Source organism: Grammomys surdaster, unplaced genomic scaffold, assembly GCF_004785775.1.
Source record: "Grammomys surdaster isolate TR1022 unplaced genomic scaffold, NIH_TR_1.0 126197, whole genome shotgun sequence".
NCBI classification, from domain to species: Eukaryota; Metazoa; Chordata; class Mammalia; order Rodentia; family Muridae; genus Grammomys; species Grammomys surdaster.
Genome location: NW_021621002.1, coordinates 3526379 through 3550862, shown reverse-complemented (window position 1 = coordinate 3550862; position 24484 = coordinate 3526379). Strand labels below are relative to the sequence as shown.

General features: G+C 47.4%; 1 protein-coding gene across 1 annotated transcript; it reads right to left on the bottom strand.

Annotated features, from left to right (window-relative positions):
- Positions 1 to 16768: 16768 nt before the first annotated feature.
- Positions 16769 to 21568, bottom strand: Tril (TLR4 interactor with leucine rich repeats). The gene has a single exon (XM_028758389.1). It carries the CDS (start codon positions 21566 to 21568, stop codon positions 19067 to 19069), a length of 2502 nt encoding a protein of 833 aa, XP_028614222.1. The 3' UTR covers positions 16769 to 19066.
- Between the last annotated feature and the right edge of the window lie 2916 nt (positions 21569 to 24484).

Genomic DNA, 24484 nt, shown 5'->3' with positions numbered 1-24484 from the left:
AGAAATCATGGACAGTGACTGGGCTTCTCCCAGGGTCCCAGCCTTGTAGTTCATCAATTGGCCACATGGGTTAATCTGCCTCCAAACCTAAACTGCCCAGGAGGAGAAAAGGTTGGTGTGGTCTGGGTGGTTCAACAATGACTGTCTCCTGAGGGAAAGGCTAAGAATTTGGTAATTGTTCAGTTCAGGAAACTAGATGTTTTAGCAGTCCCAATCTGATGTTGGAGTCCTAGAGAGCTGCTGGTCTTCAGTCTACATTGGAATCCCAAGGAAGTAGGTTCTAAACCATTGAAGAACTGCTTCAGCAACAAGATGAGCGGATTTGCCATTGAGAATGTGGGCAAGCAGAGAGATGGCTCAGCGGTTAAGAACACTGACTGCTCCCTCCAGAGGTCTTGAGTTCAATTCCCAGCAACCACATGATGGCTCACAACCATCTGTAGTGGGATCCGATGCCCTGTACTGGTGTGTCTGAAGAGAGAGTGTGAGCAAGCGGACAAAACTCAAAAGCTTCCTTCTTCCATGTCCTTTTTTATAGACTGACACCTGAAGGTGTGACCCAGACTTGGGGTGGTTCTTTCTCAAGTGGTCCACTTAAGAGAATAAACTCTCACAGGGATGCCCAACATGGATACCCACTGCTCGGCCTTCAGTTGATTCCTCATGTGGTCAAGTTGACGGCTGAGCTTAGCCATCACAGGCATTTTGAAGTAAAGTGATGCCTAGCATATGTCTTCAAAGGAACGTGATGAGGAGTAAAGAGTAAATATTTCAAATTACCATATGTTAATCCAATGGTGACCTGAGGGAGCCCTACTGCTCCTGCTACTGTACTATTCTGGCTGCACTGTGTCAGTCTGGTGACATGTGAGGTCTCTGTGTTCCTGCTACTATACCATTTCTATGTGTACTTGAAATGTCTGTAATGGAGAACTGTAGGTCACAGACTCCTGTAATTTTCCCAGGATGCATTTGCCTGTGTTAACTCATAGCCATCTCAGAATCTCAGTAAAATGTCTCTCCTCTGTCAGCCACTTAAGGAAAACTAGCAAATCAGGTGTCATTGTGTTTAATGTAAGACCTTCAGAGAAAGGCAAATCAAAGTGAGGTTTGAATTCGGAAGTGATAGGCTGGGCACCAGGACTCTGGAGTCTTGGAGAAGCGAAACTCCACTCAGCTGTGTGTTTTCTGGAGTTTGGTGGGGCTCTCTGCAAGGGATTTTCAACTGCAGACAACAAGGGAACTCCGGGAGGCAGGCAGGATTATTCGGACACTAATCTGGTCCCAGCCACTAATTGGTTACATGTCTTCTGGCATTCCTCAAATAACTGAAGCTCTAGGGTAGGAAAGACCACATGGCTCCCAGGTTTTTCCTGTCTCTGGAAGTTGAATCAAAGGGAGTCAGTAAGGTTTTAGGGTTAGGGCTAGGGCTAGGGCTAGGGTTAGGGTTAGAGTTAGGGCTAGGGCTAGAGCTAACAGGGATAGAAAGAATTCAAAGACTTTACACATATATTAATATATACCAAAATATATTTATATATTCTTTTGCTTCTGTTGAATAATACTGCTCGAAACAGTTTTGTACATACCATTTGCTATACATGTATACAAGAGTGCCATCACTACATTAGTATAGTGCAGAGTATAGTATTACATTGTTCAGTATAGCCTTCGTACAGGGCATGTATGTTACCAAAAGACTGTAATGCATGACTGGAGGCACTTTGGATTGCAGTCTGAAATGTCATATTGTCCTGGAAGGAAACACTGACGCAATTTGGAAAAGTCTGGGGTTTAGTCCTCATAGCAGTTCGTAGTTTGTCATTTACTTTCGTAATTTTCAAAAACGTACAGAGTTTATAAGATGCCAGTATTAGAAGGATTCGCGTGAGCAGAAGCAGATGAGACCTCTCTATATCATTTTGAAAAATACATGAAAATCTAAAGTGATTCCAAAATTAAAAGAGATTTTCTTAGCATAGACTTCACTAAGAGTTACTGGATTTGAACAAGCAAACAGCCTTGACTACCTAACATGGCTGCCAGCTGTCAGAGTCGGATGTCTGTGTCTGTGTTTAGGAGACTTGAATTCATTATCTTTGCACAGAACCTAGTACCGAGTTCAACTCATCCTGATGGGCTCAGTTAGACGCAAACTTGTAGCTACACAGTTCTGTCACTACTCAAGTGTCTAATCGTTGAGGGTTAACATTTATAAAATTAGTTATGAAGTAATGGAATCGTAGAGCCCTCAGTATTCTCAAAGAAAGTACTCACTGAAAACCTAGTGCAGGGCTCATTGGCTTTGTGTCTTGCTGACCCAAATGCCTGACAGTCTGATTCCTTCCTGCAAATGTTAATGGTGACTATTGTTCTTAATACCAGCCACACCCTGTGCTCTCTTTGGAAGCTAGAGACCAAAGGTATAGGAAATAAAGTCTCGAGTCTTTCTTTCCATAAGAGAGTACACTAGCTTGCCCATTTGCAAACAGTTGGCAACATCCCTGCCCTTCCTGTGTTAAAAAATTAGACTTGGCATTTCTACAGGCTGCTGCACTAAGGGACACTCACTGCCTGCCTGTGGAGAGGGCTGCCTAGCTCTGCCGTGATGTGTGTGTAAATCCTTTCTGGGTGACCCCCTTTCTAGCTAGCTACCCAGTGCAGGTTCTTGAATGGCTTGGGTCCTTTCTGTGTGTCCTACTTTCTAGCTGCCACCCTGTGCAGGCTCTGAACTGCTGGGGTGCTAGATGAAATCTCTTTTCTATCAGGGTCAGGAAGCAGTGCAAGAAAGATATGAATACTTCCCAGAATTATGTTTCACAGGAAACAGAGGGATAGTGAAATCCTCTCTTCTGGGTCCTGAGAATTCCCTCTCATTGTAATGAGAACATCCTCCCCTAATCTTGGCTAGTGCTGAAGCAGGGAGCCACTGCGTGCCAGCACCCTGGGTCTGATTAAATAATATGAATAGCTTAGGATGTTTCCAAACTCTTGAGAACAAGGTCATGGAAAAGGCACTGGCGCGGGGTGAACCGCAATGGAAGTAGGGAAGGAATGAGGACACTATGCTGCAACAGGAGAAAGAGGAGTTTACGGAAGGACCCACCACAGGAGTTAGGTCAAAGCCAAAGAGAGAGAAACAGTGAGTGGTTCATTCTTTGGAAGAAGTTAGCCATTCTACAGCGACTCACTGCTAGGCCAGCTCTAACCCCTCGTCCTACATACACTTCTGCCGCTCGAAATACCAAAGCTACCCAGACTTGCGGGACTAATGCTAACGGGGTAAACAGTAAGGAAGAAAACACATCACAAAAGCAGCAGCTGAGTAAAACCGGAGAATTGCTGGGGTGATCCGGAGGAATCTCCAAATAAAGCACAAGGATCTGGCCCAGAAGCGGGAAGTAGAGTCACCCAGGACCATAGCGGTCCCTGGCTTGCTTCCGTCTCAGTCTCTGCTCCCCCACCCCCACCTCCAATGCTCTGGGTGCAGAGTGGCCCCAAACTCCCTGTGCTCACCCTACTGAGCTCCAACACAGCAGATGCCACTGCTGTTCAACTCCTAAGAGGCTCTACTATGCCCATCTCAGAAAGGGAGTTGACATCCTTTTGGGGTCCTGAAGTCAGCCCAACGAATCTTGGCTTACAGTCCTTCCCGAAGTGTTGAGAGAGGAGGTAATTCTCTCTGCAAGGAATGGGGCGTGTAGAGCCCCCCCCAAAGACCACACAACCACACATGGAAAATGCCCCTCCCAGCAAATTCAGAAAATTTGCTTAGTCATCTTCTTGTGTGGTTCCTTCATTCACTAGTTTCAATTCATCTCCTTGGATACCGGAATCCTGACAAGCAGGAGAAGACAGTGAAGGGGGGCTAATAATGGCTGCTTTTCTGTAAGCCCCTAGCTCTCCAGTAGCAGCTTAGTGGCCTTAGTCCTTCCTTACTTTCATCAAGGTTGACCTCTGACCCGGTGCTGTTTCTCTCACCTTACTATTCCCAAGGGCTTGGAAACATCCTAACTTTCAAGCTGTCTGTGGATGGACCAGAGTCTATGGCTAGCTGGATCTAGGCTACCTTGCTGTCTTTTTCCTGCTGTTCATGCTGGAATGACACTGTGGAAGAAATGCTACCAAAGTCTGCAAGTCTAGACAAAAGTCGGCAGCTCTTCAGCTGGACTGGCTTTCTAGGATGTCACTCATGGGCGGAAGTCACAACCGGCAGACCGGCAGAAGCCATAACTGTTGCCTTAAGCAAGCAATTCGGTCGGGGTGGATATGTTAGGAATGAGAAGAGATTCGATGGTAGGAAAGCCAATTCTAACTAATGAGACAATGTGAGCCTTGCCCTGTGACTGGCGTCAGTGATTAAGTGCTAGCCAGACCTTCTGAGGTTATCCCCATTCAAACCTCCACTGGGGATGGTGACCCAAGGCCACAGGCAGTGAGCCTGTGTCAACTCCAGTGGATCAATGCCATGGCCTTGGGAGGCTCTCCCAAGCCGGCTTCCTCCCTTAAGTACCATTGTCCAGAGGCCAGGTGTGTTGTAGGAGCCACACAATATCATGTAATTAAGATAAAATATCTTGGCTACATCTCAGGCATATTCTTTTATGACCAGAACAAAAGGTCAGTTGGTGAAGTAATTTCTGGTGGGGGAAACTGTAGCATCTGTAATAAATGAATGGTTAGGGTTCGTTTGCTTGTTTTTCAGTCTCCTGTTACACTTGCTATGTGCTCTCCAGAGCTCGTGTTTCCCAATTTATTATCATTCACGGCAGTCCTCTGGGATCCAGCAATTGAATTTCATTGTCATTATCACCACATCCACCAACAAGCGCCTCTTCCTGAGTAGAATCGACCAAAGGCCCACTGTGTTCAAAGGATTTGTGTCCAGGGTGGAAGTTAGTCTTGAACCGGAAGGGCATCACACTCCTCTGACCGCTGAGACTGGCTGCCACAGGTCAGCCAGGTACACACGAGACTGTGCAGTCAGGTCATCGCTGAACATATCCTCAGCTGGCAGAGTCTGGAAATATTTGGTGAAAATTAAAAAAAAAGAGAATGCTCCAAAGGAGAAGTCCCACCAGACGACTAGAATGTGAGTCACTGCCTAACAGACACGCCTCAGGGGGACAAGTCTACATACTTGGTAGAGGACCAGGACATTCTGTCACAACATGTTAAATTTCCATCTGTAAATAAATAGATAAATAGAGAAAGACAGAAAGACAGATAGGAAGGAAGGAAGGAAGGAAGGAAGGAAGGAAGGAAAGAAGGGAGGGAGGGAGGGAGGGAGGGAGGGAGGGAGGGAGGGAGAGAGGGAGGGAGGGAGGGAGAGAGGGAGGGAGGAGGCCTACATTTACTCCAAGAGGAAATGGAAATGAAAGTCAGAATTTTAAGTGCATCTTCATGTGACAAGGGACCAGCAATGTCACCTAAACTAGTCTCATTTAAAACTGGTCTCATGTGAATTCTTATCTCAACAGGAACATTTTTTTTAAGTACTCAAGTCTCAAAGATTGACACCCAAATATGGACTGTGCAGGATTTAGTTACTGCCTGCCTCCTGGGAGCCCTTGGGAAGTCATTAAAACTTGAGCCTCAAAGTTCTGCAAACCTTTTTCCAGGGTCTAGCATGGGGAGTCTGCCTGATGCTCCCATGAAAGCACCCCCTCCCAGGCCTCCCACATCTAGGCCAAGGCTCATGAGGCCTCAACCCTAGTCAAAGAATGGCAGGCAACTAAGGAATTCTGAAAGTGGGAGAAACAGTCTTCCTCTGGGAAGGGCACGTCAATTTGTGAACTCTGAAAACATACATCCCAGTAATGTTATACAAATCGAGAAGATTGTATTTGTGTATTTAAGAACACACACACACGCACACACACACACACACACACACACACACACAAATTAATGAAAAAAAGGTCATGAGTTTGAGACTGTGATTGCTAATCTTGGTTGCTAACTTGACTTTAAGTGGATCAACTAAAATCCAAGCCAGCTGCATGCCTGTGAAGGACTTTTCTTGATTGGATCATTTGAAGTGGGAAGACTTGTACTTAATGAGGGACACGCCTTCTGCTGGACAGTCTATAAAAGAACAGGGAAGAAGGAAGTGTTTGCTTTTTGCCTGCTTGCTCTCACTCTCACTGGCAAGTCCATCTACTCTGCTGCTGAGGCATTCCTTCACTGGCATTCGAGCCTACTTCTTCAGAATTTTAACATACATTGAAGACCAGCTGAGACACCCAGCCTCATACTGAACAACTACAGGATTCTTGACTTTTATGTCAGGAGATAGCCATTGTTAAACTAGTGGGACCATGGCCTGTAAAAAGAATATAATTAAATCATGTGTGTGTGTGTGTGTGTTTGTCTGTATTCATATATATTCATACATTCATATATATGTGTATATTATATATATATATATATATATATATATATATTATATACACATATGTAAGTATGGTGGACAGATAGATAGACATTTATTTAGCCTAGTTCTCTTCCTAGAGAACCCTGACTAATACAGAGAACAAGAACATGATACCTGGGAGAAGTTGGAGGAAGGAAAGGAAGGAGGAAAATTATGTGATTATATTATAATCTTAAAAACAAAACTGCTGGGCAGTGGTGGCGCACGCCTTTAATCCCAGCACTTGGGAGGCAGAGGCAGGCGGATTTCTGAGTTTGAGTCCAGCCTGGTCTACAGAGTGAGTTCCAGGACAGCCAGGGCTACACAGAGAAACCCTGTCTCGAAAAACCAAACCAACCAACCAAACAAACAAACAAAACAACTAAGTAAATTTATAAATACCTGAGACTCTATTGCTTTATCAGGAAAATGGGTTCTCAGGTTTTGTGTCTCTTACCCAAAACTCTGAGGACGAGAAGTGTTTAGGATTTCAATTTTTCTTCCAGATTTTCAAACATCTTTGCATGAATAACATGATACCCCGGAGATATATCGTTAGCCTAAATATAAAAATCACTTACATTTCACAGATTCCTTATGCTCAGAGCCCGGCTTTCATTGTCCCTGGACCATGAGGTCCCATGAGGTTTCATAGAGAACTGAGATACACACACAAGAATCTGACTAGGCACGGGGCTTGTCTGAATTCCTCTCTGCCATGGCATCTGTTGAGGACGGCTGACGTCAGCTACTTTCCTCCACTGCTCTCCACTTTCTTTTTAGAGAATCTCTCAGTGAACTGGAAGCTTTTCATTTCCCCTAGGCTAGCTAAACAGCAAACTCCCAGGATTCTCCTGTCTCTAACCCTGAATTCTGAAAGGCACATGAGGTCACATCTAGCTTTTTTGTGGGTACCGGGAATTTGAATTGGGGTCCTCTTGCAACAAGTATTCTTAATCACCTCTTCACCCCATTCCCCCTAAAAAAATTTTTTTAAAACGCTGCAACATCACTTATTAGAAAGAAGGGACTCTGACAGGAGCTGGTCCTTCCCATTCCGTCCCCACCATATTGGAGAACGTGGAGTGAATCGGACCTTTCAGAGAAGCACCCCATATTCCTGAAGGCACCAGGCCAAGGACTTGAGAAATGTTGTCTGAGAAATTGAAATCTGCATGCCACTGGAGGCTAGATTCTCTTTGACCCTTACACCATATTTCATGTCAGACCCTGTCAACGTCTTCAAAGCAATGACTGTTCTAACGAATGAGCTGGGATTCTCCAGCTTCCCCTTCCACTTCACTTTGCCATGTCTAGATTCTTTGTCTGAAAACGTTAGGCATCCTACCCGCCCCCCACTGCTTTCCTGCCCTCACCTGCTGGTGAACAAGCCCATCACCAAAGGATTGAATAGCAGTATGAGTTACATTGTTTCCCCTCCAAATCCATCTGTGAGTTCTACTCCCTGCACTTATGTGGAAGCAGGGTTACTGCAGTTACAATGAATCAACATGAAGTCATATCGAGTAGGTGGGCCCCCTAATCCATTGTTGTAGCTGGATAGGGATGTTTGAACACAGGGAGGATACACCGTTCAGAGATTGGAGCAAATTGAGAGTCCAAAGGTGGAGGAACACAAGACTGTGCGCAGGCCAGTGGAAACTAGACAAGAGGGTACTGTGAGATCCCAAGCCTCAGAGCGAACACGCCCTGGAATACCTTCTGGGACCATCATCCTCCAGGCTGAGATGACCTGGTGCTATGGTTTGAGGTATGTAGTTCTTTGTTCTGGATGCCCTAACATGTTACAGGTGTCAACAACTTCATGGAAATACAGCCTCTGGTTCTATCGCCCTTGACCTGGCATAGCCATGGACTAAGTATAATCTCCACATGGGCTCCCCAGCAGCTGTGTCCTATTACCTCAGAGAATCTTGAAGCTGCTCTATAAACCCCAGAAATCAGTGAGTGCCGTAGTGAGGTCAGGGTGAGAAGAAAGCATTCATCTCTCCAAGGTCACATCACTCACCCCGGCCTCCCTAATCAGACTGCAATCACAGCGGAGAGATGCTAGCTCAGATTGTCCACGGTCTGTAGCCTTGCTCAGCTCCCTTATAAGGAAAAACTATGCCCTTGAAAGTCTTGTGGACTGGAATAGCTTCTGTGAATCTGAGCTTTCTGATAAGGATGAGAGCCCAAAGCCATTTTCCCTCTTCGGTAAAAATACAACAGACTCACAAGAGGAAAAACCACATATAAGAAACCAACCCTCCCTCTCCCTTTCCCTCTCTCCATCCCTCTTTTTTCTCTGTCTGTCTGTCTCTCTTTTTCCCTTCTTCCCTCCCCATTTTTCCATCCCTTTCTCTGCCCCTGCCTCTCAGCCGAGGGGGCCACTGACACAGACAATTCTTTCCCACTGGGATGAGCCTCCTTTCCTTTCCTTGCTGTGCATTCACAAGAACGGAGATACTTGCTTCTGTCCCCCAGTGTGATGATGATGCACAGGCCAAGGTCAGCCGTCCCATCAGGCACTGATGCTGCTCTCTCTGGCGACCACAGATAACCACTTACCTGGCAGGGCTCCTTGCCTGTGCTTCAATTCCTGTCTACGGTGTCCCTTATCTCACGGAAACACCTGTCTTTCTGCAACAGAAAGAAATTCATAAATTATCAATAGTCCTTGAATGTTTTCTAACGTCTCTGTCATGATTTTGTGGGAGAATTGAGCAGAGAAAAGAGCGGGAAGCTAAAGTCATCCGTGTGTGTCTAGCGATACCTCCTTCCATGTTCTAGAAAATAGAAACTCTGACTTCAGGAGATCAAAAGATTTTAAATAAAAACCTCATTCCTAATAGGGCAAACATGGGCATGTTTTAGAACGCGCTAAAATTCACTGATGTTCTACTCTTGGAAGCACACTGTGTCATGAGAGAAAGCCTTGAGGTAATCTTAGATTCTCTTCAACCGCCTGAGGTCTACATATAAGACACGAACAGAATGTTTCGCCATTAAATCTTCCACAAATGTTGTTGTTGTTGTTGTTGTTGTTGTTGTTGTTGTTGTTTTGGCAGCATCTGATGTATCTCTGGCTGGCCTTCAACTCTGGATCTACAGCCTAGCATGACCTTAAATGTCTGATCCTCCTGCCTCCATCTCCCGAGAGTGCTGGGGTTACAAGAGTGAAACAAGATGCCTGTGTTACGTCGTGGTGGGAACCAAACTAGGGCTTTGCAACTGCAAGGAAAGTGTGCTTCCAACTAAGCTTCTCCTCCAACCCCAGATGCTCCCTTTTTGAGGACTGTGTTTCCACATTACAGATAGAAACATTAGATTCATATGACACCCCCAGTCAACCGTACTATCTGCCAGCATCTGCCAGTTTTCAATGGTGAGTGGATAATTGTGTACTTGAGTAGAAAAGCAAATGACTTTCCCCGACACACGAATACATCCAGCTCTCACAAGAGCACCTGGCATCTGAGTCTCACTGGAGAAAGACTGAGCAGGTCACTACCTTGCACCTCCGGTAATAAGTCAGAGAGGGGACACAGAACTCTTGGCTAGCCTGTACTGTAGAGACAGGGGTGGGGGTGGGGAGGAAGTAAGCAGATGCCTTATCCTTAGGGAGCTCAGACTGGAAAGAACTAATCTTCACTGTACAATCATGTCCCAGTCATGTCAAGACAGGCTGAAGCCTTGTGGCTGGGAAAACAAAGGACAAGAAGAATGTTACAACCTTGAACATCGCCTTTATGCATTTCATAAGTTGAGAAAACTAGCCAGAAAGCCAAGGTCAACCATACAGAACTAAAGCATGGCATTCACAGTGTTTTACCAGGGGAAAAAAAAAAAGCCACGAGGTAAATTGTAAGACAACTGAGTTCTTGTCGGTCACAATGAGAAAGATTGAAGTGGAAGAGTACCAGGACTGGCAGCAAAAACTGCAGAGCTGAACAGCCTGGCTTTGAATCATCTTCCCTACCTCCCAACAGGAGACCTTGGTTCAGATCCATATCTGCTCTGAGCCCAGGCTCTGGGTGTAATGTGTGAAGTACTTCAGAGGGTGGGTCTTATAAAGACTGAGTGACTTTACACACAATCTGTGGTGTAATAATAAACATGCCTGAGATGCCCATACAATACATAAGCCAAAGGGTTCCTGAATGACACCAAGGTAACATTCTCAAATACAGTTTGTGCCCAACACACCCTGACCTCACTTTCTGGTACTTTCACGTAGACAGCACTGCAATTGGTGATTTTATTTTTCTTGTATCAGTGAGCTGTTTTTTCTCTATCTAAAATTCTGTTGTGTAATGACAATTCTAGAGTATTAAGTTTTTATAATTCTTGCATTTGGGAAGTCCTCCACAAAACCAGAATCCTGCTGCCTATCACCCACCTTACTCTTTTCCCAAAACATTAGTTTTCAATTGCACATTTGTTTAAGTTAACCATGTATGGTGGGAAGCCCTGGTCTGTTATAAGACAGGGTTCATTTCATAGAAAATGCAACACTTAGGAAGACACCCAACAGAGAGTTCAAGAGACCATAATGAAAGATGCTCCAGAGCTGATTCTGAGCCTCACGCACAGGATTTAGAAAACACATTCCCTCTACAGTCCCTCACTAGACCATCTCCATAGCATCTAAACAAACCCCACATACAGAGCTATTTGATCACAAAGTGAGTCTCACATTAATTTGTTTGAAAAAAATAGTATGTAACGGGTTTTACATACTATTACACAATTTAAATCAAGACTATGTTCTTCATGTTCACAAACTCCTCGAAACCACAGCCTGTCCAATCAACAACAATTCTTCTTTGTTACAGATGATATATGCTACTGAAAAATAAACCTAAAGTTTCAAGCAAGTCAGCCAGCAAAATGCCAGAGGAATTGGAAGCCTGCTCACAACAGCCAAACCCAAACCTGCTTAATAAATGTTGTACTTGGTTCAATCACCCTAAGATAAGAAATGACACATTCATCTCTAAGGATAAAACTATTTACATTTTCTGAACCAATGTCTAGTATTCAATTATTAATATAACTTCCAGGACAAACTAGGAGGATAAGCAGATTACCGTTTAGAGATAAATCAGTCAATAACACTGGACCTCAGAGATAAACCATCACTGGCGCTATGAGAAAGATGCTTTGACATGACGGACATGAGATGACAGAATGTCTAATGAGAAGCTGCAGCACACACCAACTGGCAGGGAATCTCGGTAGGTTCATAGACAGTTTTTTAAATGACAGATGTTCAAGATGGAGAATTCCTTAAAGAAATATTTAGCAGGTAAGGTTAAAATTAGCAATCACGAAAGGAGGCTAACTGAAACATTTAAGTATAAAAGAAAAAAAGAAACTACAGTAGCTAAGAGCTATCCAGGAGGATTATATTGTTGACACTTGAGTAATTAGATTTCGGGGCTACAAAAAGAAAGAAGGCAGAACAAAGAAATATGGAAAGGTTCATGTGAAATGCTAAGAGTTTATTAAAATTATTGAAAGGGATTCATCCGCAGACCCAAAGGTCTCAAAGAAACCTTAGCAGTTGTGCTTACAGAAATTTTCTTTCTTTCTTTCTTTCTTTCTTTCTTTCTTTCTTTCTTTCTTTCTTTCTTTCTCCCTTCCTTTCTCCCTTCCTCCCTCCCTCCCTCCCTCTCTTCCTTCCTTCCTTCCTTCCTTCCTTCCTTCCTTCCTTCCTTCCTTCCTTTTGGGTTTGTTGTTGTTGTTGTCGCTTGATCTACCTAGTGAGTGGGCCAGCCCCAACTCTTTCTCTTTCTCTAAAACAACAACAGCCTTGTGGAGACAGTCTGGTAGATAGGTAGAGCCATCTCCCACGCTGGCATCTCGTGGGTGGCAGGTATTGTGTTTATGGCTGGCTGTTTCTAGCTGGGGTATGCCCATGGCCTCTGGCTGCTTCCCACTGTGGAGCACTTGGCTTCAGGCTGCGGACCATGGCGGTCTGAGCTAAGCAGAGCTGCCCCCACTTAGATGGTCGGCCTGCGCAGCCGGATTTATTAGTTATTAACAGTAACACCAGTACAACAGTGACCAAATGTTACAGGGGAAACCATCACTGTTGAATTCAAGGTCCCCTCTGTGAGATGGAAACCATATCTGACACTGCTAAAGCAGTTTATCATTCTTCTGAAAGACCCTAACAGTAAATGACTCCAAATGACATATTTCTATGACTGTAGAGTAGCGCCTCACTCAGTTCTCATCAGAGAAGCTTCTTGCTATCAACGGTAACTAACGCAGAGACCCACAAGTGGACCATGTACCCAGAGAGAGGCTTTGGAGCCTCTTAAATGAGATGGCTTTATCACACTTTTCCCCTGAAGGCTCAGGGATCTATGCCGAACAGGAGGCAGAAGGATAGTAAGACGCAGAGGTGATACATGACTCCAGGAGAATAGCAAGGTCCAAACACAACAGGATTGACACACTTACGAGCTCACGGAGTTGTGATACATGCACAGACCTACACAGGTTCAGAGCAGACAAAATTCCAGGACAGAGAAGAGAAGTGGACATACAGTTCCATCCATAACCAAGGAGCTATTTGCAATGGATACTTACAAGGAAATGGAAAGTTAGTTTTCTTCAATGAAGTATCAGTAGGAATAGCAACCATACTCCCAGGCAAATCCTACCCCAGGAGTAGTTGACCAACACAAAATGGACTCTGTGTGTGTGTGTGTGTGTGTGTGTGTGTGTGTGTGTGTGTGTGTGTGAATATGTATAAGTGAGTATATGAGCACGGGTATACGAGTATGTGTATGTGTGTAAGTGTGAGTGTATATATGTATGTGTTGGTATGTGTATATGTATATGTTATTGTGTGTACATGTGAGTGTATATGTATGTATGTTATGTAGTATGTGTATGTATGTGTATGAATGTGAGTGTCTGAGTGTGGGCGTATATCAATGTGAATTTTTGAATGTGTATATGTGAGTGTATGAATGTGTATGTAAGGATGAGTGTGTGTGTGTGTGTGTGTGTGTTCAGTAGTAATTCAGAAGTAGAAAAAGGTGTGACAAAATAAGACCGAGAAGGTTGAGAGGAAGCAAATAGCCTTCAAGAAACAAACAGGTTTCTTAGAGTCCAACTCCATTCAATTAAGAACCACAGTGAGCAAATGTGCAAAAGTCCACAGCTTCTTTGGCAGCAGAAGCCGGAGAGTACAGTCCCATGGGGCTCTTCCTGAGAAGAAAGAAGTTAGCAAGTGGATGGAGATGAGAAAGGACACACAAACGTCCCTCAAGGAAGAGAAAGAATCCTCCCCTGTGCCACCACAGTGCAGCACTGTGGAGAGGGCAGGCAGGGAACAGTCACCTTCCTTTCTCAGCACACATAAGCACACACAAAGCCACCATACACAGCAAAGCACATATAGCTCACATACACACACAAAAGCCTGGGGAAGACAAAGCAACAGTACGTTGGCTGAATGAGGTATAACTACCAATTTAAAACACGAAAGAGGGCCTGTGAGATGAAACCTTGTGGCCGAAGGGTAGAACCCATCCTTACAGGTTATCCTTTGACAGACACACGTTTCCTGGCAATCGGGTCTAAACTTGGACTAGAAAGCAATGCATCCGACAGTAGTTGGGTCTGAGGACAGTGCTTAGGGATATTAGGAAACTACTGGAGAGTGTTTTCAATGGAGACTTTTCAGGTTGAAAACAGACATTTAAGTTTGTAAACTTACTGAGAGACACTAATGTTGGAGTTTGTTGTTATTAGGATGTATTTTAATCTCTCGAAGTAAAAAAGAAAAAAGAAATCTTTAGAGGATTCCACAGTTGGAAAAGGAGGAAAACAGAGGGTGGTGGCCTGCAGTGAAAGTGTTCTGCTCCAGTGTACGTGTGCTAAGTGCTACATGTGACATCAGCTACAGGTGAGTATTACTTCACCCAAAACTATAATTTGGAAAGGAAAATGGCTGCTCCACAGCCACGGCTAGTATTAGTATACAATGGCACTCCCCTGTCTCAGCATAGACTGTGGCACAAAGCTAGCATATGAAAGCTCAGTAGTTTGAAAAAAAAAAATTCCTGCCTGATTACAGTCAGGCCGTGGTGTGATCTGAAGTGATGAGTATACCAGTTAATTTCTGTCTTCAAACTCAGCTCACAGAACCACGGAACAGTGTAAACAACACAGCGTACGACCCGTGGCTGTAATTTTCTGATGTTCAGGTGTTCTGTCTCAAGGTAAATCGATGGATGGATGGCTTTTCTAATTAGTCCCTCACAATTACTTCAGTAATTAATCCACCAGCGCTTAAATGGAATGCCCACATAGCTCATTTTCTTTATGCAACATGAAATGAGTATTATTTGCCCCACCATGTAAGGATGCAATGCCCTAAAATCTCTCAGAAGAAAAGCATGCATGCAGGAAAACACACATGTGGTAGTCGGTATATGCTTGGCCCAGGGAGTGGCTCTACCAGGAGGTGTGGCCTTGACGAAGTAGGTGTGTCACTGTGGGCATGGGTTTTAAGACCCTCGTCCTAGCTGCCTGAAAGTGAGTCTTCTCCTAGTAGCCTTCAGATGAAGATGTAGTCCTCTCAACTCTGCCAGCATCATGCCTGCCTGGACACTGCCATGCTCCCACCTTGATGATAATGGACTGAACCTCTGAACCTGTGAGCCGGCCCCAGTTAAATGTTGTCCTTATAAGAGTTGCCTTGGGCATGGTGTCTGTTTGCAGCAGTAAAACCCTAACTAAGACAACACATCTAAGCAAACTGAGAGGAAAAGGATCAGGGTAGGCTGTGGAGGAAGGGACAGGAAAGGCAGCCACTGTAGAATCAAGCTCCCTCTGCATGCTAAGTTTTAATCTAAATTATGCCAGGAATTTCATAAACACAAAAGATTTCTTGACTGTTAAACTCACTTTTTTTTGACTATGAGAAAGTACTTCAATTACTGCCACTCTACACCAAATTGTGGAAGGGTTTCAAGTAACTGGAACAAGCGGGCCAGGGCAGGGATTGGTATAATCTCATTATCTGATTTCCTGATTGTGTTTCAGCAGAAATGCCTAGGCCCTGGACTTCTAGAAAGCACCACAACTTGCTGTTTCTTGCAGGAGAATCCAGCTACTTAATAACTACTGAACACATGTTGGTATAGCTGCTGCTGCTGCTGCTGCTGCTGCTGACTGTAGCTAGGTATCACAGTGTCATTTTGCAGTCAGTTTTCAGGATGTTCATCTCAACTGATGCAGAAGTGGAAAAGCAAAAAGAATATAAAACAAAGACCAGTGGCAATCTTCTGATGGCCATGAGACTTCTTCACTTGTCTTTGTCATGGACTTGCATACGATAGTTCTCTTGGGTTGGTGAAGGTCTTGATCCTGGGTCATGGTCTGGACTTTTAAATAACTCTTTGGCAATCAACTGTTTTATTGTCGTTTAAAAACTCTTAAAGGAGAAGCAGAAGGGCTGAAAGATGGCTCAGCGGTCCATCTTCCAGAGGTCCTGAGTTCAATTCCCAGCAACCACATGGTGGACCACCATCTGTAATAGGATCTGATGCCCTCTTCTGATGTGTCTGAAGACAGTAGTGACAACACACACACACACACACACTCACACACACACATATATAGATAGATAGATAGATAGATAGATAGATAGATAGATAGATAGATAGAGAGAGAGAGACAGAGAGAGACAGAGAGACACAGAGAGACACAGAGAAAGACAGAGACACACAGAGAGAAGCAGGAGTGATTAATTCTAATAACCAAGCCAATGTCCCTTTAAATGCCTCTTTAACACAGTAGCAGCCCAGTGTTGTTGGCTTTGGTGTGTGCAAATGAGCAAGGTTGCCTTTCATCCTGCTCATCACTTGGCAGTACTGGTACATTCTCTGCCTAGCAGAAGCAGTCACCTATTGTGTGAGGTTCACACTACAGACCAGACCTAACTGTGGCTTTGGAACTGAATTCTGCAACTCAAATAAAGCTTATTCATATTCTTCAGGAATTGTTATCACTGTACAAGCTCTGTACATGGGGATGGGGAGCCCCTGTAATCTGTGTTCATGAAATCCAGAGGGCACAGCTGTTAGGGAACCCCTGCTGAAACCATGCCACCTTGCTGTCACCAGGGAGCATTTCACTCTGGGCTGCTTTTAGAGTGGTGTTCATTGTCTCCTTACACACAACCATTTCTTTACAATAAAGTCCACAATCTCCATGAAAAGGAAAATAAGAACCACACACACATCACGCTTATGTTTCATTTACATGAGTGAGCACTGCTGTTGAAAGGTCCATCCTGTCATTTTAAACGTGCATCAAAATATCTGGAAGCTCCAACAAGACACCTTTATTAGTATGTGGGTTTATTGACATAATTGAACGTAACCATGTATAACATTTGTCCATTTCTCACCGAAAGATTTTCAGGGAGAGTGTTTTAAGTCCAGGGATTAAACATTTTTGGCGACAGTCCACAGTTGGGAAAGGCAGATGGTAAACATAACCAGTGGTCTTCTCCAGACTTCTAACAGGTCCCAGGTTTACACCACCGTGTAAATGAAACAGCTAAGAGATGCAACTGTGCTGTGCATGAAAAAACAATTGCAAGTTCTACAGGAGGTGCCAGATAGCCTGCAGGTTGAAAATTAGAGCGAACAGCCCCAGCTCCCCGTACCATACACTCTGGATCTAAAACGAGGCTGGCAGCAAACACAGAATGACAGTCTATTTCCTGTGGTTTATTAAGTTTCGTCCCTGCAGATAAGACTGCCAGAGAAGCAGCTGCGGCTTAAGTGGTCTGGACATTTTACTCATCCTGGACATAAACAAAGACCGGCTCATTTAGACCCTCAGGTCCTCAGCTGCTGGGAAGAGGCAGTCATGGCTCATGTACACTAAACATGAAGAATGATCAGACTGAAGGGCCCTGGACTGTCATGGACTCCCTGAGTCACTGAGACCCTCAGGGGCCTGAGGCCTGAAACAGAAGAGTCACTGTTAGCCATAGCACCTTGAACTGGCTGACCTGCACAGTACCCCACTGCTAATGGATCCTAACCACGACGACTGTACCACAGTGTACATCCTTTTAGTGAGTGTATGTGGACCACACACGAATTATTAATGTGAACCCAGCCACTGCATTTAACTATAAACATGGACTTCATAAATATCGGGGAAGAAAAGGATTCCAAATAGCTAAAAACACAACTAAACAAATACAGGAGGCTAATCCTAAATTAAAAATGAAACATAAAAAGAAAAGAAATGCTGCATCTGCTACTAAAAGATAGGATTTAATACCACAGTAAAACACTGGCTACTGGAAGAATCAATTTGTAAAATATATAATTATTTCACAGTGACAGTTGAGTGCTCATGATCTTCTGGGTTTAGTAGAAACACATATTTGCTACTTTGGGGTTTTTTTTCACATTTGTTTCCTACAATTTCTTCTCCTGTTCTATGTCTTATAAAGGACGACAGAGATGTGGTCAGAGATTACACGACTAACAGATAATCCCCCATTGCTTTGCTGTGTTGTGGTGAACTCAGAGCCTCACAAGCAAGCCCCACCCCTGAGCTTGCCCCTCCCCCCAAGCCTGACAATTACCTCATGCAACTAAGAAATAGATGCTGTCAAGAAGGGGGTTGGGGGGGACAGACGGACTGCTGAACTGTCGTGAGATGTAGGTCACATTCACACCCATCGAGACATGCTATCAGAAATGTGGTAAGTGAACTGGAAGGCTGTGGTGCCCTGGGGAGTCACGGGTTACACGCACACATACATATCCCGTTCTTTTTTTTTTTTCTTTTTAAAAAATCAAATCTGGCATTCAATTTTTCCACGTATATATTTTTTAAAAATAAAATTAAAACCACAGGCGCAAGCCTGGCGGAGAAGTATTAAATGCTGCCTTCTCCCGAGGACAGTATCAGTTAACCAAAGGTCAGCAAATGTCATCTCCCGAACTAGAGAAACAGTAGAAGGGGGTCCAGTCCAACCAAAAAGAGTCTTTGAGTTTATTGGTCAGTTTGTTAAACTCTCTTCATATTGTTGACACAGGTAGCTTTTCCTTGTTTAAGCCTTAAGGCTTCCGTGGTGCTCTACCAGGCGACAGAAAAGGGTTCCCGGGTGAGAGTGGGACCTGTTTACCCGGCCCATCTTGGCAGAGCCCACCAAATCAGTGGGGTCAGTTACTGTTCCCCCTTTGTGATGGTGGTAAGTCCCCGTTTTCTTAACTAGAAACAGAACTCAGTTTACCATAGAGCAAACAAATCTTCTGGTCACGCTGGGAGCATAAAGCACCCTTTTCTAGCTCAGTCAGCTACTGTGCTGAAATGTCACAGGAGCATGCGCTAAGTGTGTGAAGGCTTCCCACTTTTACGCCACTATTCATTTGTCCCCACTTTTGGGTTAGACCACCAAGAACCATCCATTTGCTTTGTGAGTACTGGGACATGACGGACAGCATCTAGATTCACTGTCAGTACCACTTAGCTTCAGCAAATGCAGTTAAGGGAGAAAGAACGGGTCTAATAAAACTAGTTCTTCCTCTGAGAAGGCATGGGACCACGGAGAGTGGCTCCTCAAGGCCTGTGAGATCCCGGAAGCACTGCCTAGTCAGCAAATCTTTGCAAGAGGTGGTCCTCTCGCCTCAAGCTGCCACCGGTCCCACCACCGGAGCTGTCCATGAAGCGGTCGCAGGGGAACTCAATGAGGTCCGCCTCGCTGAGCGCGCACACGGTGGTGCGGGGACGGTGAGACTGGAAGCCGGAGAAGTCCGCGGACACACCAGTGCCCATGGAACGCAGTGGCCGTCGGGTGGAGTACATGTGGCGAACGTGGACCGGGGCCCCTCCCTTCCGCCTGGCACGCAGCTTCCTCCGAAGCCATCGCGATCCCCAGGCGGCCAGGGCCAGGAGCACCAGCAGCGCGTTGACAGCCAGCAAGACCAAGGTCAGGAGCTGGTAGTCGACGCCGCCTCCACCTCCTGCCTCTGGCAGGGTTACCAATCCTGCGCAGTGGTCTCGGGGGGCCACGGGGCAAACGCGACCCCCGAGCACGCCCTCCACGCACACTAGGTAGGGGGTGTCTCCGCGCAGCTCGTGCAGCGTGGCCGAGTCGCTGCGCTCGGGCAGGTAGACGAAGCGCTGGAACTTGGGCTGCTGGCCAAAGCGGTCAAAAAGCAGGCGGAAGCGTGCGCCGCCCTGCGGCCGGGGACTGCGGTGCTCGCGAACCGCCCAGCGCACCGAGGCGCTGTTGGCGCTCACCGCCTCTACCGTCAGGTTGCACAAAATGAATTTATTGAAGTCACAGGGGTCAGACACCAGAGGTGCCAAGCTGAGCCCACTATCGGACTGGACTGTGCGATCTTGCTGCTCTGAGGCTAGGCGCTGCTTTGCTGCTCGCTGCCAGCTGTCTCTAGCAGATGGTGTCCCAGAGGCGGGCTCAGACGTCGGGGTGGGCTCCATCTGAGGGAGATTGGCTCGAGTGGGACGTCCTCGCTCCGGCTTCTCGTGCAGGTCCAAGGACTGTGGGGCAGAACCCGGAGCAGCAGCGGCAGAGGGGCCCTGATGCTGCAGGCCTGGACCCCGCCGGCTCAACCTTAATGCGCTGCGGTTGCCCACCAGCTCCTTGGCAGCCCCACCCCAGGCCACTCCTGGTAGAAGTCTCCCCCGCTGCTGGGGCTGGGGCTGGGGCTGGGGCTGGGGCTGGGGCTGGGGCTGGGGCTGGGGCTGGGGCTGGGGCTGGGGCTGGGACTGAGGCTGCAGTGGTAGCTCCTGCGAGAGACCTGCAGGGGGCGTCATCCCCTCCTCCGAGGCTGTAGGTAGCGGCCACTGCCTACTTCCTGCTGTAGGGGAAGGTGAGGGATCCACGCAAGACCCGTTCTGCAGCACTTGGTCATCCAGGTAATCCAGGTACTTGCCCCGCAGGGCCGGGGGGTGGCGACACTGCACGAAGACGGTTAGGAGGCGACCCTGAGAATGCCAGTTGCCCATCCAGCGTTTCAGACCCCGCAACCGGCAGTCGCACGTCCAACCGTTGCCGTCTAGATCTAACCGGTAGAGAGCTGGACTGGCGGCGAAGATGTCTCCAGAAAGGGCGCTGAGCGCGTTGTCGCGCAGGCTGAGCTCACGTAGCCGGCCCTGGTGGCCAAAGGTGGCGGGGTGCAGAGCAGAAAGCTCATTGTCACTCAGATCTAGTGCCTCCAAGCTGTGCAGAGGCTCCAACAGTGCCAGGGGGAGCTGGTTCAGCCGGTTGCCTTCCAGGCGCAGCTCCCGCAGGGCCTCCAGCCCCCAGAAGGCCTCTGGGGCGAGGTGCGTGAGCTGGTTGGCGCTGAGGGACAGCAGGCCTAGGCGTGGCAGGTGCTGGAAGACGCGGGGACCGAGGTGCTGCAGGCTGTTGGCAGAGAGGATAAGAGTAGAGAGGGAGCGCAGAGGGACAAAGGTGGCCGCGTGGCGCAGAGAGGGTTGCAGCTCGTTGGCAGAGAGATTGAGGAATCGAAGCTTACCCAGCTGGGTGAAGGCATTCTTGCCCAAAAATCGGATTCGGTTAGACTCCAGATGTAGGTAGAGCAGGTTGCCCAGGGGAGCGAAGACTGCGTCTGGCAGCGCTCCCAGCACGTTCCCGTCCAGCCGTAGCTTCACTAGACTCTCCAGGCCCTCGAAGGAGCCGCGGCTCAGGCGTCCAATCTCGTTACCATTGGCGTAAAGGATGCGCAACTTGCGCAGCGGGGCCAACGTGCCAGGAGCGAGCGCCTGCAAGAGGTTGTTCCCCAGGTACAGCTCCTCTAGTCGCGAGAGCTTCTCGAAGGTCTTGGGGTGGAGAGAGCGGATCTGGTTGTACTGCAGATCCAGCCGTCTGAGCTGCCCCAGGCGGTGGAAGTCGAAGGCGGTGATGTTGGTGATGAAGTTGCCGCCTAGGCTGTAGGTGAGCACGTCCTGAGGACTAGGCAGTGAGCTGGTCTTGGGTACTGCGCGAAGCCCCCTGTTGGTGCACAGGAGATGCTGGGGGTGCTGGCAGTCGCAGCGCTCGGGGCACACGGACTCGGCCCGTGGCGGGAACGCCAGGCAGCCGCACACCACGAGCCAGAAGCGCACGGCGCCCACACCCTCCATCGCCGCCCGCCCAGCGCGCTGCGGCCGGATCGTCCTCTGGGCCGGCCGGCTCTGTGTCTCCTCTGCATTCCCCTCGGCCGGGCCAGAGTCTCTAAAAAGGCCTCTTTCGGACTTCGCTGGTGCTCAGTCCAGCCCTTCCTCCGCCCTTTGTCCGGGTGGCTGGCTCGGGTCTCCGCAGGCCGAGCTCGTGGAGCCAAATCAGAAGGCTCTGGGCGCTCGGCGAGTCCCGGGTGCTACTTGTTGCATTTCTGCAGAAAGCTGTTTCTTCGCGTGAGCGTCGGGGGCGGGAGGAGCGAGCAAGAGTTGGTGCTTTTTGTTTGCTCTGGAGTCCGGAGAGCTGGATTCCCTGGCGCGGATTCTCCCCGCCAAGCGGATTCCCCCACTGCAGGCGGGATCCCTTCCAAGAGCTGCTGGGGTGCGGCTTGGCTGCGGAGCACTGACCGCTAGGCCCACGTCTCCGGCGCCTGCCTGCTCGCGATCTGGGGGTACTCGGAGCGCAGCCCGAGTGGGCAGCCTGGGGGCCGCGCAAGCAGCGTCCGGAAGGGACCCATGTCGGCGTGGAGCGAGCAAACCCGGCGGAAATTCGTTCTTCCCACACTCTGCCCCCCGGGGGATGCAGGCGGAGAAAGAGGAGACGGCGGAGGCAGGACAGACCCCGGCTGGGGGAGGAGGAAACACTAAGTGGCTCCGCGTCTGGTCAGCCCCAGCCCGGACGCCAAGTGAGAAAAGTAGGGATTAAAAACAGCTGTACGGGTCGGCGCGCAGGCTGGGGGCGGGGGTGGATTACCGGGTGAGCAAACGGGGATTGCAGACAGAGACCTTTTTATTTTAGGCCAGTTCGCCAGCGGCTTCGGAGCAGAGACAGCGCGCCTACGTTTTACCTACTCTTCCCGGTGCCACCCTGCGAGATGTTGAGACAACACGGAGTCCCCTGGCATTCTACTCCAAGTTTGGGGGAATACAAGATTGCCTGGCAAGGCTATCGGTGGACTGTTGACAGAAGACGCTAGTTCAGTCCTTTCAAAGTGTTTGAGTTTCTGGGTGTCCTTTTGCTAATGTCAAAGGAGAGGCGCCGCCCCCTTTAGGGTCCTAAACTGAATATTTGCCGGATCTCTCTCTGGGAAAAACTGTGAAGAAAGCTCAGAAGTGGAACTGTTCCGATGACTGCGTCGCGGCCAGATTTGGCGATTCAGCTAGATTAATTCTCCTGCAGTGTTAAAGCCCTCCCTCCCGTGCATGTATACAATAACCTGCACAGAGCCCTTGAAGATTGCTTCCTGGAGAGCCCTCCTACTTTGTGCCAGAGCTTGCAGCAATCTTGAACTTTTTCAGGCTCCGATGTGCTCAGGCTTTGATTTGTTGGGGAGAGGGTCGGATATTAACATTTATTATCAATACACAATAGTGCACCATTTTATCCCGGGTTCCCTTAGGGACAGTCCCTGATAAGAATGAAAACAAGCAAAGAGATAGCTGTTGCTTACTATTTGTTCATGCAAAGCAACGTTTTGAAAGTAGCCCTTTAGGATTTACCCTCTGCTAGCAGTGTGGAAACTTAGAGTACATATCCTGGTTTCAGGAGCCTGGCCGTCCTTATGGGAAGGGTGGCGCACTGACAGATCAAATGGGAAACTGAGCAAGGAAGAGGAGAAATGTGCAGATTCCAATAGTTTAGCCATTCCAGCATGTCTTGTTGAGCAGTTTTCCAAGGGGAACTATGGTGCTATGTGGTGAACCTGGCAGGGTGGTAAACGAAGACTTCATGGGTAAAAGCAGTGACCCCCGATTTTGGTGAGAGATGGGTTTTGGACTAAACCAGGTAAGTCAGTAGTGAAGTAGTTTGCCGTGATTTGCTTTGAGCTTCTAATAAAAGGCAATCATGGAGACGCAAGTGTTTGCGCTAATCAAAATGATACACTGAGTTTATTTTTCAGTTATTGTGACAACCCCCAAACTACTGACCCCTATGGGGGTAGCTGCAGGAAGGAGGGGGACCTGTCCATGGACAGACTTAGGTACCTTGCCAGCTCTGCTGATCTTGGCCAGTGACACTGTCCTTGCTGGGAGTGTGGATTATATGGAGTTCACAGAGGAAAACAGCCCCCAAGTGCTGCTGACGTGTAGGTTGAACTGTCCCCAGAGATGCCTGGGAAGGGCCTGCTTTCAAGTGCCACCTCCTACAGCAGATAAGTAGAGATCAGTTTGGTTTGGAAGGTGAGAGATGCCTGCTATGGAATAGGGAATAGAGGAAAGCAAATCTCACTGATTTGCCTGAGTCCCTATCATCCCTGGACCTTCTGCAGACATTCTCAGAGCTAGGATAAGCAAAGGGAAGGGTACCTCCACATGGTTCTGCAGAATCTCTGGACCACTTAACTTCCCTTACAGATACAGATACTTCTAAGTGAGACTGACAGAGTTGTCTGTTATCTAAATATAGTGCTCTCTCGAGTGCATGCTTGCACGTGTGTGCGCGCGTGCACACACACACACACACACACACACACCCACACAGAGTGCCCAATGTCAAATATTTCCACTGGGAGCTTGGATTGCCAGTGAAAAGGCACCACCCACAGCTTTGGGTCAAAGACAGTTTCTCTTCTAACACATTCTGTTTTCTTGACACAACCTATTTGCTACAGGTCGTCAACAAGATGGGTATCATGGAACATGTTTCGAGTTAGTAGGTACAGTTTCTGACGGTAGGTGTTGCTGGCGCCCTCAACCCAGCATCAGCACGGAAGAATACTTTGAAATCTACAGATAAAGGGGTAGCACAAAGCACTCAGATTCCTTCTCAAAAAACAAGTGTGCCTTCTTGAAGAGCATGTGGCTTGAGGTCAACTTGACAAGCAAGTGGTGTTTAAATAATCTGGAGGAAATTGATAAGACACTTCTATAATATGATATGCC